The 16,427-nt window shown below is 45.0% G+C and overlaps 1 protein-coding gene across 19 annotated transcripts in view; it reads right to left on the reverse strand.

Moving 5' to 3' along the window:
- SGIP1 (SH3GL interacting endocytic adaptor 1) overlaps positions 1-15,647 on the reverse strand; it is a 248,289-nt gene extending 232,642 nt beyond the window's left edge. For 2 of the 19 annotated variants that reach the window (XM_055140823.1, XM_055140813.1), the window contains exon 1: positions 14,252-14,537. In XM_055140823.1, coding sequence (XP_054996798.1) covers positions 14,252-14,261 — 10 coding nt within the window. In that variant the 5' untranslated portion in view covers positions 14,262-14,537. Of the gene's footprint in view, positions 1-14,251; positions 14,538-14,663; positions 14,964-15,299 lie in introns of those variants that run through there. The other 17 variants (XM_055140824.1, XM_055140827.1, XM_055140820.1 and 14 more) reach the window with 13 other exon arrangements.
- Between the last annotated feature and the right edge of the window lie 780 nt (positions 15,648-16,427).

A 16,427-nucleotide genomic window follows, 5' to 3' on the forward strand; every position in this document is an offset into this window, starting at 1 on the left:
TTTTCTTTTCATTAAAAAATTAAATATAGTTTTTTCTGCTCACATCAGTAATTTATGAAATTAGAAAGTGTGTTTATGATTGCACAAAATGTGGAAGTATGGGAGAGGGAATAACTGCCCTAAGGATTCAGCCTGAAGTCCTCACATTAGATCACAGAATCTTAAGACTAGTTAGCACATTCCAAATGATCTGATTTAAGCCTTCACTTAAAAACAGTTTCCTAGATATCACACATACTAACCTTGATATACATGATAGTTAAATAAAAATGTATAGTTTAATAATGTCACATATGTGCTGCACTTTGAGCTTTACACGGAGGTGAGAAAGGCAGGAAAATTCATAGTTTCCATTCTCCAGATGAGAAAATAAAGATGACAAATTGACCAAGGCACATAGCAAAGACCTTCACAAGGACATTGCACAAGTCAATTCCTACTAGACCAGCAAAGTCTTGACTTCATCCTACGGAGCCAGAAGATATCAGAACTTTAAAAAGTGGAACCACTTTTTCTTTTACTTCTCTGCTTTCTCCTTCCAATGTAAAATGGCTTGACCAACTTCACTTTGCTGGTTTGGGCAGTGTTTAGACTAGCTAGAACCCGATTTATAACTTTCAGTACCTCACCAAACGATCTTACGAAATGATAGCCAAGAATCTGTGACACAACATGTAACCCAGTAATATGAACTATCCCAGCTCAGTACACAAATCAAGCTCCAGCTAACTGTCTAAATGTCTGAGAACAGGATAAAAAATGTGCATATGATAAAACCAGGAAAAACAATGCTTTGGGAGACAATTTTATAATGAAGACATGAAGGCTAACTTTCCTGACTGAACATTTTCTTTGTACCAAACATGTCTCAAGGTATTTTATATATCCCACATGATACATATTATAATGAAATAATACATATTAAGCAAATTTAATCCTTATAATAGCTTTTTGTCAGGGAGGGATAATCCCATGCGGATGAACAAATTGAGGCATAAAGGGGTTAAACGAAGGAAGAGAAGGACAGTAAGGCTAGAGAACTCAAGCTCCTAACAATATACAGATTGCTTAGGATAGTGGCTATAATCTAATGTTATAAAATGTTAGCAAAGTGAAAAGGTTATATATGTGTAAACAAAAGTCTGTCTATATCCATATAATGTAAGATACTGGTGGGATATTTGAGACAAACATATTTGGTTGTACATTCTGTTAGTACACTACAGATGTTATTCCATCCACTTTACTTAGGCTGTTATTGAGGTTTAGAGAGCTTCAGATTGTCTGTCCCCAAAGTTTATTTTGTACATCATATTGCAGTAGAGGTTGGGTTTCATGATAACTTCAGTTTCTTCTTTGTATCTTCCTATGTTCCAAGTTTTTTAAGCTTGATCTGTCTTTACATAAGAGAAAACCCATAAACGAGCCAAACAGAATGTGTGAGACATTAGATTAAAACTGGAACCAGAACGTGACTCTCAGTAAGAGTAAGCCGGTGCAGAAGGTAGGTATTTGGGGAAAGCACAGAACATGAAACCCTGGGTACTACCTTAGCTTTGGATGACTGCAGCTGAGTAACACTTAAAATGTCTTTACTGTGCTAAATGATTTGCATCTACTACCTCAATTAATTCTCATGGTGACTATATGCTGGCAAGCTCGACTCAGAAGCCTTTGAATCACCAGGTATTTACTGACCCCTTACATATATCGCACACTGGGAATATGCAAACAAGACATAAGACATGGTCCCTGCTCTGGCAAATTCTTTGATCCTTGCGGGGCGGGGGGGGGGGGGGCGGAAACAAAGTAGATATAAGGACACAATGTGCCTAATGGAAAACATCAATGAAGACTGATTGAGAGCTTCCTGCTTTGCACTTTCCTAAGTTTTAAGCCTGCCAGCTCATCCACTGGATTTTGAACTATGCCAGTTCTCACAATCAAGTGTACTCATTCCTCCATCGAAGAAACAGGATGTCTCTCTCTTCCTCTCTCTGTCTCTGTTTCTTTTCTCTTTCTTCCTCTCAAGAGATTATGATCCATTCCTTTTTTGTGATGAGGAAACAGGCTTATTAACTTCTCAAGGTTATATACCTGGGGTTTAAACTGGCTGGTATGACTGTAAACTGGTTGGTCCCACCAATGCTCTCAAGCCTTCTGCTACTTGGCTTAGACAGAAGGGAGCTTCTCACATTTAACCCAGGAGCCGGGGCAGGCTTTGTTGAAAGAGACTCATTTGGACCTTGATTAATCAGAAAACAGCTCACTTTCCAGGGGAGGGAAGGAATAGCACAGACCAAGGAAAGACAAGGTCAAGAAGCTCCAATCTGAGTGGCGTAGTCACACATGAAGGTATAAGGCAGCCCAGGTATGAAAATACCGCACTATGGCATTTGAACAATCAAAAAATCTTTTTGCTGACTGTAAAAATATTAACATCTCCATCTGTTACTGGCGCCCGCTCGAGCAAATCGAAGATCAACGGGACTACAAGTGATACAAGTAAAAATATTAGAAAGTGGAAGGAAACACCAAGGTGTTCTGATCTGTTGTCATAGCAGGGAATGAAAGGGAGAGGACAGATTCCAGTACTAGCTGGGAAGGATGCAAACAGACAGATCTGGGCGGGGGGGGGGGGGGTCTGTTGATGTGAATCAGAAAAGAGGGCTCTGGCCTGGCTACCTGGAAAACACAGTTCTTTGACCTGGGAGCACAAAAAGACTAAGAGAAACTTGATGTTCAAAATCAGTCATATCAGAGAATGATATGACCTTCCATTTCTCCCCACTGCTATGATTACGTGTATCTTAAACAGTTCCTCACATCTTAGCTTTCAGTGATACACCAAGGACTTTTGGAAAGACTGATTACATCAATGAAATAATGACTCCATTTTTACTCCTCATATTTCAACTTCAGAGAATTGCTCATGGTAAAGAAAGTAAGGTGATACCATCTCAGGAACCATCTCCAACCACTAGGCAATAGTATAATGGTAGCCTGGAATGTGAGTTGGAGGCTGAGTCGGGGCGGGGGGAGGGGGGAGAGAGAGAGAGAGAGAGAGAGAGAGAGAGAGAGAGAGAGAGAGAGAGAGGGAGAGAGAGAGAGAGAGAGAGATTGCTGTGCTTCATTGGTGATGCTTTCTATGGACTAGTAAACAGGTGGACATAGTCCCTGTAGGCTCACCTCTTAGCCTAGTCATTATTGGTATGTTGAGAGGGAAATTGCTAAGTCTGATATACAGAAGAAGCACAGTAAAAATCCATTTGGAAAGCAAAATAGCAAGCAATAACGCCTAGCCCACAAATGCCGAGAAACCCGCGTTAGCTTGAAGCTAAAGAGAAGCACTAGAGAAGAGACTGGCATTGTACCATTTCATGCTGACAATCCCACATGAATTTTACCGGGAATCTCTGGGATGGGAAACGGGCATGATTCCATGCTTCCTACTTTGCAAACGGAGATAGGCTGAAGAGCTCACTCAAGGTCACACAGCTTCCAGGCTGGCAGAGTCCCTTCAAATCCTGCTCCCCACCACCGACCCAGTGACAGCAGCTGCCTGAGTCATGGGGGCACGGGAGAGTGCTATAAATGGCCACATTGTATGTACGTTCAGCAGAACCATGGCCCTGGGGACACATTCATTTGTGTGTCCTTGGGCAGCCACCCAACAGATCTCAGCACCTTTGGACCTGAAAGACACCAAAGTTCCAAGCCTTTGTGCAGTCACATTCTTTCGGAATCATTCCTAAAATCAACCCTTTCCCCTTCCAGAGAGAATGGAAACCCCTGGGGAGATTGTTTCATTTGACTTTGGTTTCCTGAACGGCATAAAGAGATTGGATTGCATTGGTTCCTCTTCAATGGTGGCAACCCAGCTTCCAGTTTTCCCAGTAATGACCATGGTTTTCTCAGACTGTCAGAACACAAAGCTGCCCTCTCAGAGAGAAGGGGCTTTTGTTCAGAGTGGGAGCCAGACTCTTGGTTGATAGGATGCTTTGTAGAGTCCAGGCTGTGAACGTTTACAGTGGAGTGGCCCAGTGATATCCAATGTCCGGTATCATCATAAAATTCTAGGAAACCAGCAAGGGCCCCTGAAAGAAGCCTATTGGGAGAAAAACCCTTTCTGATTGGGCAGCCCTTCCAGCTGATGGTTGGCCTGTAGGATCACGATCTGTCAATCAAACAAATTTGCTTAGGTCTGAAAAGGCTTTTGAAGTGCCATGTATCAGGTCTGGATGACAAGCAAAGTTGTTTGGCAAAGAGCTAGCCCAGACAGTTTCAACATGAGCAGGACTTTGTGACGCCATCACTGTACAAAGAAAGGGCCTATGGGCTAGCAACCACGCTGGACTAATGAATGTTGGGACTTCCACTTGGGAAAGAGGCCTCCTTCCTAAGCAAGCCCTACCCTCTCATTGGGCCATCAGGGCTGCCTGTTTGAAATACAAGTAGGAGTAGCCATTCTTTCTACCTCAGCCCGATGCTGCACAAATAAACAATCAATCAATAAACAGCCCATGAGTCCTAATGTCTCACAAACACTAAGCTTCCGAGGACAGACAGCTACTTTTATTTTTCTGTCAAATTCAAAGTGCCTCCCATAGCACTAGAGATTACAGAAACAGTTCCACCCCTCCCAGTTGGAAGAATACAGCATTCCAGAAACTTTGAAGGATGTGCAAATGTCACTCATTGTGGGGCAATGCCTTTGGTGAGCATTGACAATTTCTTCATTAGGCTGTGCATCAAACATATGGAACATGAGTCACTGTGCCTTTTAAAATAAAATGGCCTTTTAAAATAAAAATCCATGGGGCCGGAGCGATAGAACAGCAGGGAGGGCATTTGCCTTGCATGTGGCCAGCCCTGGTTCAATCCCCAGCATCCCATATGGTCCCCCAAGCACCGCCAGGAGTAATTCCTGAGTAGAGAGCCAGAAGTAACCCCTGAGCATCTCTGGGTGTGACTTAAAAATTAAAAATTAAAATTTTTTTAAAAAATCCAAAATTACTAGGCAAGATATATAATAGAAGTTGAGAGGAAGCCCCAAAATTCAAATGAAAGTGTTTGGTTTTGAGTCCAAACTCTGAAATCTCCCTGAACTTGACTGAGCCCATGTGGAGAAGCGAGACGAGACTTTGTACTCTCAGCTTGATCATCAGGCTTGGACTCAGAAGCGTGACATTCATCCCTTACACACGTGGGTGACTGAGTCAGAGATGCGCCTTCACAAGACAGTGCCAGAACCAATATCAGAAGAAGCTACTGAACGTGTGGCTGGACTCGGGGATGAAACAGGCTGATAATGACTGACATCCGCCCGAGGAAACTCTGCTGCATGTGCAGTGCCTCTCTGCAGCTCTCTTGAACATCCCCTTTCTTCCTCACCCCAGACACTTGGCCCCCTTGCCATTCATTCTGCCCTCGTTCTGAGCCTCTGCACTTACTCTCTCTCCTGCCTCTTTGGATCTATATCCAAATAATTACATGGTTGCACCCTCCCTGCCAACACTCTAGTCTTGGCTCCAGTGGCTTCCTAGTGACTCCTTTCTTCACTCCCCTATTTACAACCGCCACCTCATCGCCACCTCCCTGAACTCCTTCCTCTATGCTCTGCACTTGATGCTTTTCCAGAGCCTTGTCCTCATCAAATGCGCCCTATCTTTCCTTCCATTGCATCTCTTCTGCCCCAAACAGGAAGCTCAAGATAGGCAAGGATTCTGATGTATTGCTCTTTATTGAACGGCCAACACCTAGAAGAAAGTTTAAGGTTTAACTTGCGATAAGTCTGTAAGTTGAGGGGCATATATAAACGGCTCAACACTAGAAGCTATTGGTGAGGGATGATACAGCACAGAGCATAGGAGCAAAAGAACTGTTAGGGAAGAATAAACAATAAAAGGCATAGATGAATGCATTTTTTATATCATATATTTTCAGGTGAAGAGGAATCACTCACCAATATTCACACCTTTTTCAAAAGTCAGTTTGGGGGAGCTGAAGCTATACTACAGTGGGTAGGGCGTTTGCCTTGTAGGTGGCCGATCCAGGTTTGATTCCCAGCATCCCATATGGTCCCCTGAGCACCGCCAGGATTAATTTCTGAGTGCAAAGCCAGGAGTAGCCCCTGTGTATCTCCGGGTATGACCCAAAAACAGAAACAAAAAGTCATTTTGGGACTCTATATCATTCAGTTAATGCCAGAATTTACTGAATCGGAAGTTCTAAGGGATGAAAGATCAATTTCCTCATTTTATTTACAGGAAACAAAATCTGAGGCAGGCAAAGTAGCTTTCTCAAGGCACAGAGCCTAGCAGGCATAACACTAAGACTCAACCCTATGCCTGACTGCTGGACCCATGTCCTACCACAAAAATCCAAACTGCATAAATTCAATAAGTACAATGAGATGAAGATACAAACAAATCCTACAACAATTAGGAATCATTTGAATCTGGATGATTTTTTTTTTTGCTTTTGTGGGTCACACCCAGAGATGCTTAGGGGTTACTCCTGTCTCTGTGCTCAAGAATTACTTCTGGCAGTGCTTGGGGGACTATATGGGATGCTGGGGATTGAACCCGGGTAGTACAAATGCCCTATCCACTGTACTATTGCTCTGGAAAAATCATTTGAATCTGGAAATCCTCACCTACCATTCATCACCTTGCCCCCGTACTAACACACTCTACATTAGTTGCCTTAGCCTTTGTTCATTTATTTAAAAATCCTTCCACAGGGTCCAAATTCTCTGGCTCTGAAAAATCACTATGTTCAGATTTGGTCATAAATCAGAGAAAACATAAAAAAGAGCACAGGAAAGTAAAGACTGATAAAAGGGTGAGAAAAATGGGGAAAAGAAGGGAAAGATATGAAGGGGGGAAAAGGAGAGAAGAGAAAAATGTACAGGATATCGAAAACACAGCCCTGAGAATTTTTATTCTAAGTAGTTGTCACTTTGCACTACAAAACCATTTCCTTGGAGCTAATCCATGAAATCATTTTGGCTCAAGTACATGTTTATAATGAATTAGTCCTTAAAAAAATTTTTTGAGAGGGGCTCCTAAGCAGTGCTCAGGGAGATAAAGGGCCCTCTGGTGATTTCCAGCCACTAGGCTGGGTCAGTGCAATTCAATGCTGCTTAGGCCCTGCAATGACTATGCTTGAGGGTGCTGCAGAGCTGTACTCAGTGATACCTGGGGGATGATGTGGTTTCGGGAATCAAACCTGGGTCAGCACATGCTAGATATGTGCCCCGCTGCTGTGCTATCTCCGGGACCCATCAATTACTTCTTTTGCTTCTCAAAATGTATCATCTGCTTCCCATGATTTAGTAAGCCAATACTTTGCCATTTTCCCTAACTGCTCATGTTTAGAGATCTAGTTCCTCAAATCTATATTTGCTTTTTTTTTTTTGCATGTAATTTTATACGCTAATAGCACTGTCGCACTATCATCCCATTGTTCACCAATTTGCTTGAGCGGGCACCAGTAACGTATCCATTGTGAGACTTGTTGTTACTGGTTTTGGCATATCAAATATGCCACAGGTAGCTTGCCAGGCTCTGCCATGCGGGCGGGATACTCTCAGTAGCTTGCCGGGCTCTCCGAGAGGAACAGATGAATTGAACCTGGGTTGACTGGGTGCAAGGCAAACACCCTACATGCTATGCCATCACTAGTATGTTCCAAATAATGCCCCACAAGGTACAGGATGAAATCAATGTGGTGATTTATCTCTGGCTTATTCAATAAATAAACATACTAAGTGTCTGGGCTGGAGCGATAGCACAGCAGGTAGAGCATTTGCCTTGCATGCAGCCGACCTGGGTTCGATTCCTCCGTCCCTCTCAGAGAGCCCGGCAAGATACCGAGAGTATCCCGCCCGCACAGGATACTTGAGCCTGGCAAGCTACCCATGACAGATTCGATATGCCAAAATCAGTAACAAAAAGTCTCCCAATGGAGATGTTACTGATGCCCGCTCGAGGAAATCAATGAACAATGGGATGACCATGACAGTGACCGTGACTAAGTGTCTTCCCCGGGTCAGGGACTGAGGGGAGACAGCAGGCTAAGGGAGAGATTCTGCTCAAAGGGATCAAATGGCGTGTTCTGAGGAGTGAAAGCGTTGCTGAGGAGACTCAGTGGCCCAGAGCATGCGTGTGGGAATACGGGAAGGTACTCGGAGGTGACAGCTGTGCTGGGAACATAAGACAAAAAATCAGGAGTTCTTGAGTTGGTAAAAGTTTTCAAGGCAAAGCCCTCAGGCAGGAAAGTTTGGGGTTTTTTTAATTGGGGGGGCAGGGGGAATCACACCCAGCAATGCTCAGGGATTACTCCTGGCTCTGCACTCAGGAATTACTCCTGGAGGTGCTTGGGGGACCATAAAGGATGCAGGGAATCAAACTTGGGTTGGCCCTATGCAAGGCAAATGCCCTAACCGCTGTACTATCCCTCCAGCCCCAGGAAAGTATATTCTCCTAAACTCTCTGAGACTGGCAATAAGGAAGCCCATGGGTGAGTTGAATTACAGGAGCTTTAAGAGGTGAGAGTGGCTAGGCTCCTTCCTGTATGCTGTGGAATCGAGAAGTGAGAAGATATTTATTTATTTATTTTTATTGAATCACCGTGAGATACAGTTACAAAGCTTTCATGTCATAAAATGATCAAACACTCATTCCTCCACCAGTGCACATTTTCCACCACCAGTGTCCCCAGTATTCCCTCCGCCCCATCCCATCCATCCCCTGCCTCTATGGCAGACAATTTCTTTCATACTCTCTCTACTTTGGGGCATTCTGGTTTGCAATAGAGAAACGGAGAGGCTATCACGTGTGGTCCTTTATCTACTTCCAGCACACATCTCCCATGCTGAGTGGTCCCTCCAACCATCATTGACTTAGTGATCCCTTCTCTATCCTAGCTGCCTCTCCCCCAGCTCACGAGGCAGGCTACCAACCACGGAGCAATATTCCTGGCCCTGAGAAGTGAGAAGATATTTAAGCCAGCAGCGATGTGACACAGTCACGGAGTACACTGCCCTGCTTTCTGAGACTCTGTAGATGCAGTGAAAGGCATACACAGGCGTTTCAGGGATGGAGACTTGCCCCTTCCCAAGTCTGAACCTCCTTCCCCAATAGCTCTCCCACTAAACACCAAACTGTGCTGTGTCTATATTTGATAGTGAGACTCAGTACCTCTGCCTCATACCTCACTTTTGCCTCAAAGGGATCCTGAATTTACTGTGTCCCCCCAATTCCCTTCTATCATGACCTCTGTATTCTCCCCAAGGACTTTTTACAGGCACACAAACCCAAATCCCTTATAATCCCTTAACCTTTAATTCCCTTCCAAGTCTTTCACAGGGATTCTAGTACATTCTCTGCCATTCATAGTTGCATGTGTGAATTTGCAGGAGGAAAAAAAAATTACAAGACAGTAACAGAAGATCTGATAGCATTAAATCAAGAAGAGGTAAACCACAAATATGAAAGTGAAGACCTAATTGAAAAATTATGTGCGCAATTTTTTTAAATGTCTAAAATTTCCTAAAAATCTCTTTCCTAAAACTTATTAAAATCTCCACTCTATTTCCTCCAAGTCCTCTCATGGCACCCTAGTTCCCTCAATTAGCAACATTAGAATTTGAAAACACATTTAATGCTTTGTTCTCTTCTGGCTGATTACTATAGTAACCATGCTGTACTTCGCATGCAGCCTGACAAATATCAAGGATTCCATTTAGAAACTAGGTTAATATCCTATGATAGACTAGTGTAAGAATTTGACCATCACTCTGTCAAGTTATTCCAGTGGGGATATCTGTTTCAGTGTTCAATTCACAAACTTTCTGAAACATAGCAAATATGAGTCGGTAACTCTGCAACTTGTTTATTTGAGACATGGATGGTGAGCATATCAAATTCAATAAGAGGGATTATCCAGAAGTTTCTAGTTTGGTTGGTTTCAGTTATGTTGCTCTTAATGATAACATATTTTAAGTTGAGCTGGAATTGGCTGAGAACTTAGATCTATAAGGGTCTTTCAGACACTGAGTTATAAGGAAAAAAAGAAATTACCTAATGATGGAACATATACTAGAATTTCATATGCATTATTAGATCTTCCCAAATAACCTCACTGATTTTAGGAAGAGAATGAGTGAGAGAGTTAGAAGAATTCCCTTTAAACCTCCCAGGCTAACAGAAAATGAAGAGTTGTAGCGCCCAAATACTTTGTTCCTTTTTTGATCACATCAAAGAACTTTCTATATAAATAAATCTTTGTTTATAGATGGGGGAAATCTGTTTGCAAGGTTCATTGACAGCACAGAACATATGTTAATCCATGATTGTCCAAAATTTCCTAAATAATAATTTTGAAGATCAAAGGCATTAACAAATAATTAAAATGTCTGGTTCTGTGAGTTTTGTCAGAAAGATAATATTTGGCCAAAAAACAAACCAAATTTGTTTTCAATTGGATTCACGTGTCCACATTGCTACAAAGAGAAAAAATTCCCATTTAAAATGTTTTGAAAATAAAAAATATAAGACTTGTCATTAAATGAATTTAGGTTTACCCAATTTGAGTCACCACCATTTTATTTGGCCCATTGTATAGTTTTGTTTTGTTTTGGTGTTTAGGTCATACCCAGCAGTGCTCAGGACTGATTCCTGGCTCTGTAATCAGGGATTACAACTGGCAGGGCTCAAAGAATCATATAGGATGCCTGGGATTGAACCTGGGTAGGCTGCATGCAAGGAAAGTGCCCTGCCTAAATGCACTATCACTCCTACCCCAATATATTATATTTCAATTTTTAAAAATATTGCCAAAGAATTCCAAGAATCCCTTAGTTTCATGTTATTGTGAGTACAAAGCATATAATCGAGGTGATTCAATCAACCTGAACATCATAATTAAGCCTATAAATCTCTACTAAAACATGTCTTCAAGTTATACAATGGATCATATACAATGAAACCACTGGCACCCTGAAACATACAACTGCACAATAGTACTTAAGAGCCTGAATATGGGACTGAAAACAACACTTTAAGTCTGATTCTGCCTGAATGAGGGGCAAGTTACCAGGTAGCTCTACAAATAAACTAATAACCTGAGAAACCCTAACCAGATTTCCGTGATCTTTGAAGACAAACATTGTTTCAAACATTAATGATAATATATGACAAACAGTAGAACCCTTGAGTACTTGCCCGTATCGCACAGACTGCATGGCAAGCCTAGCCAATACTACCACTTCCTTTTCTCATCCCCTTCCCTTTCACAGGCATGCGACATAAGGCACATCCTCATGTGGCAATCATAGGAAACACACAACTTAGTACCGAGCAGAACCCAAGAATGCAGACTGGAGGCATCAACCAAGTCTCCCAAAATAAATAAATTTTGAAGGTAAAAAGTACTTGAACTGAACTGAACCAAACTGTTCGCCACTTGCTGGAGAGCCTTGCAGAATTATTTCACTGCCTTCTGCACTTCCCCATGATCCTAGCCTCCTGGGGGAGGTCACGGCATTCCGCATCTAGGACCAGGATTTCCCAAAGGCATCAGATGAATAGAGGCCATATCCTGTTCCATCCAAACAAGAACCCAGAACTAAACTATGAGCCATTCTGACGAATATTTGTTTACTCGTGTTTTACACAAAGTGGAGAAGTGGCTTTGAAAAATAGCCATGGCAAAGTTTTTCCTGTGTAGCAGACTTCAACATGTTAGCAAATAGGGAAATCAAAACACACGAGTGCAAGGAACATAAGCGCTCTCTCTGTAGAACGGGGTCTGTGTGCAAGATAATGTGGTTGTGTGTGTTGGGGGAGGGGGGACAGGAGGCAAAAGGCAGAGAGGAAAGAATACTCCTTGAGAAGAGACAATTTTGACTATTTAGATGTTGTGTGACACATTTCAGGGCCCACTGGGGTTTCAGCCAGAGGCCAGCCAATGCCAGGATTTCAGAGTGCCTGGTAGGGGGGGTGTTTATCTTACGGTGGTGATCACAATAGAAGCTAGCAGGCCTGAGGGATGAGCTAAGAGTAAATAATAATTATTTTGTCACCCCTTCTGAGTAAGAGCAATTCAGAGGTTAAATTCTGGGCTGCAGCATCAGAAGCATGTACCTATGTTCAAAAGACTGACATCAAAAGTTGGAGGCCATTTGATAGACAAGTTGGTCTCTGCTTCAGTTTTCTATCTACCTTTGTCAGGTTCCAGAACCATGACAAGATCATGAAAAACATTTATGTAGAGAGGATATAAAATGACTAGCTGTGTTTCAATTCTCAAGCCAGTGGGAACACCTGTCTCTTTTTTTTTTTTTTTTGCATAGACCATAGTGTCACCTCTAATTGATAACAGTTCTAAGATGACACGCTTCATTGGATGCATTTGGCTAGTTTTAATTCAGCTCCTGACACAAGTCTTTGTTTGAGTTCTTGCTTCAGTTTGGGCAGTTCCAGGAAGCTTATCTCAGGGCTCATAACTGGGATGGTACAATAGATACCAAAAGTATCACTGAAGAACAACGACACATGTTATCTTTCTCCAAGAAGAATTTGCAAATCAAGAAGTAAAATGAAAGAGTCTCCACATCCCTGGCTAAGATTAAAATCTAATCAGGATGTGCTATTTATTTTTAAGAGATTAAGAGATGCTATGTGAAATTTAGCTAGAGAAACAGAGTAGCTCTACAAACAAGGTCTTTATTATTTTTTTTTCCAGGAACAGGGTAATCCACATCAGCTTTTAATTGAAAAGTACATTAGCAATACTCTTTCTGTTTGTCTTGCCTTGTTATTCAAAGATTAAATCCATTTTGAATTAATGAAAATGATTTAATCTTCGAGCATTAGTAATCTCTCCTTAGGCCTCTATTTAAAGAACTAGCTGGAGAACCCTTTGAAAACAAGATCCCTAACACAATGATATTCAATCTCTTTTTTATGGCTTCCCCCCCCCTGAAAATCTGTGGGCCATGACTGTAGAATTTCTCACTCCCCAAATCACATTACCAATGTTTGACATGATGGCAGAGACAGCAAAAGGAATTCATTTCTCCCAAGGAAGTCCAGGCTCTACTGTTGGGTTCTGTTTTGTTTTGTTTTCCTTTAAAACCATCCTGCTCCTATTCCATTTTGACACATTTCTAAGGCATGCTTGAAGCCTGTAAGGTCGACCTTGGACTAAGAGGTAGTCTCTCTGCCATTTTCATGGCTGATTTGACACTCATTATGGACTCAATTGTGCATTGTGAAATCCAGGCTGGGGACAAATTTCTGCCTGTCATCTTCGGAAAGGCCAGGAGTCTTGCACCATCCAGTAGTGTGAAAACAGAGAATCAAAGCCTGGGTAGGCCTACATCTTTCTTAATCAGCTGGATGATTTTTAGGGAGGTCTTGGCTGTCCTTATCTCAGGCTTGAAAGGGTAATTTAAAATTTAGTTTAAACAGCATCTCTCCAGGGAAAGTTCCTCCTTACATTTAACACTGAATGCAAAAAAAAGGTAATCATTAAGTAATCATTTGCTGCTTGGCTACAGATCATGAAAGGGGGAAGGCATTTAGAAAGCACAAAATCCTTTTTTATTTAATGTTTTAACCTGATAAGACCCTGATTCAGGAACCAAGAGGCCCGTATATTTTCCTTATATTGCTCGCTCAGTTGCAAAGACATTGCCATAAAACTATAGCCTTTCAACCAAATTTGCTGCCCCTCTCCTCCGGAGACTAATTGCAGAAATTAAAATATTTCACAAGCATTTTAAACATTTCCAAAGAGTTCACTGAAAACGACAGCACGATTACTTCTGTCAATGACCTCTCCAGTCGAATGTCAATTTCAAGAAACCAAGTTTCCATTGTAAATGTTTAATCAGTATAGTCCCAAGGAACCTAGAGCAGAAAACCATAATCTTCTCTCCCAACTTATCTGCTCAGCAAGCTCTTTCCTAGTGCTATCTCATCTCCAGTGCAGACACTTTAGGGGTCCCCCCCCCCAAAAAAAGAACAGAGCTTGGAGCTATAGGTTCTGAGCTACACAGGAGCGCTGTGGTTTGATTCCTTTAGCCGGCTGCAGAGCAAGCTGCAGCCTTCCTGCTTGCAAATGCTGGCGACAAGGTTCTAGACCTGCCGGAGATGCCGGCAGCACTCGTTCTACAGCAGCTCCTGCCCGAACCGTGCCCGAAGCCGGGCGACCTAGCCCAGCAAGAAAAGCATCCTACCTTCCATCATGGTGGCAGAATTGCATTCCTTAATTTCCAAGGAGTCTGAAAAAACGCAGGAGGATACGATGCCGGCTCCCAGCCAAGTCTTCAGCACGCTGCGGCAGAGAGGCGCTCTCGTTTGCTGCCAAAGCCAGAGGAGACGAGCGTTAACCCCCGACACAGGCCATGGGTGCTGCTGGGGCCGCTTCACCTACCGGCTCCCGGGAAGATGCTGCGAGAGAAAGGGGGAGAACAGGCGAGCCGGCAGAGCTGCGCCGCCTGCGCTGCCTCGGCCAATCCCTTCGGCGCTGGACCGCGTCACATGGTAGGCAGCAGCCTGCATCTCCTGACACAATACCCCCGGAGAGAACCTATTTCCCGGCCCCGTCCTCTCCAGCCCGGCCCCTCCCGCGGGGCGCCCCTTCCCCACCTGGGGACGCGCGCCCGCCCCTCCTCCGCGGCTTCCCAGCCTGCTGCTTCCAAGGGGGGTCCGGGATGCACGATCAGACGCTGCCACCTTCCAGGGGGGGGACCCGGGCACGGAAGGAGCATCCAAGACACTCGCCGCGGAGGGGATTTGTTGTGTGTGTATGTGTGTGTGTGCGTGTATGTGTTTTTTTTTTCCTTTTAGCAAAAGTTCTCAGGAATTCCGTGCAGCCCGAAGTCTCAGCTGCACACTTGAAGCTCCCTTCCCGTTTCCTTTGGCCCTGCAGGAATTCCAAACGTGTCTGTGGCCTGCGAGCACAACTGTGACTCTCTCTCTCTCTCTCTCTCTCTCTCTCTCTCTCTCTCTCTCTCTCTCTCTCTCTCTCTCTCTCTCTCTCTCTCTCTCTCTCTCTCTCTCTCTCTCTCTCTCTCTCTCTCTCTCTCATTCAAGAAGGGGGAAAAAATCAATCCGGCTGACGTCACCTTATAAACAATTATCCCCCAAAGGATGATGCAGAAGGCAAGGCATGATGTCCATCCCCCCCTCTGCCCCCCAAGCTGCCTTCCAGGGAGCCACCGTGCCCGCCCGACGTACTGAAGGCTGGAACTGTCATTAAAACAAAGAAACAAAAGAACCCACCCGAGGGGGTGCTCTGGAAGCCAACGGGCAACGCTTGAGCTCATTTCTGGGGCGCGAGGCGGGAGCACGGGCAGCGGGCCGGGAGCCGAGGCCTGGCGGCGGCGCGCAGCGCTGTGCCCGCGCCCGCCCTGCCCCCTGGACCCCGCCGGCGCGGGCACCCGCCAGCCCGAGTCCTCCCCGCCCCGCGCACACGTGAGCCGCCTCACGTGCCCAGGTGGAGCGTGGCCGCCGCTGCGCTCTCCCCCCCCTCACACCCCGTCTCCCCCCGGCACTTCCTGCGGGAAACCAACTTTCCGGCGCCCGACGGGCGTTTGGGTCCCCGCCTCCCTGCAGCGGGTACCGCCTGCATTACCCGCAACCACCCCCGGGGCTCACCCGGGCGCAGATCCGCTGCGGGCCACAACCCCGCGCGGGGAGGTGGAGCCTGGGAGCTGGGTGCCGCGCGGCTGCCTCGGTGGGAAGGGGTCGGGAGGCCCTCGGGGGGGGGGGGGGGCTGCAGGGTCCGAGACCCCCGACTCGAGTGGGGTCCCCAGGCAGCCCCTAGAGCTGCTTCTGACAGATCAGGGTAGGGAGGGCCGGCGAGGAGGAGAAAGGAGTTGGGCAGGAAGGTACCGTCAGCCAAGTGACATCTCGCCTAGGCAGTGGAGCAACAGGATGAGAGGGAAAGCGTGTCTGTACAGAGGCATGAGCACCGAAGAACCCTCTGGAAGAAGATGCTTTGCACGGACCAAGTTTGAGCCCTCTGTCGCCGACGCTGTTGGAAACAGACCTTAGGACTTGGGATGTCCGCTCAGTACTGGAGATCAAGGGCCGCCGGTGCGGGCGGGGCTGGGGTGGTGGGTCCCGGCGCCCGGAGTCGGGATCTGTGTGCAGAGAGGCCAGCTAGCCACTCCTGCAACCAGCTCACGGTCCCTGGTTCATGCTGCCAGGGCAAACGTGAGTCCAGGGGCTGAGAACCTGCCTGAAGTAGCACATTAACCGTTAAGATCCCAGACCTCAGTTCCTTAGCAACTCAGACTGTTTTAATTCATCGGTTCTCCCTAGGGACACATATTTCCATGGCCTCTGCATTTCAAAATGTGTCTCTCCAGGGAGAAGCAAATACTTGCGCCTTTTCTCTTATCTTCA

This window comes from Sorex araneus, chromosome 5 (genome assembly GCF_027595985.1).
Source record: "Sorex araneus isolate mSorAra2 chromosome 5, mSorAra2.pri, whole genome shotgun sequence".
Taxonomy (NCBI): Eukaryota; Metazoa; Chordata; class Mammalia; order Eulipotyphla; family Soricidae; genus Sorex; species Sorex araneus.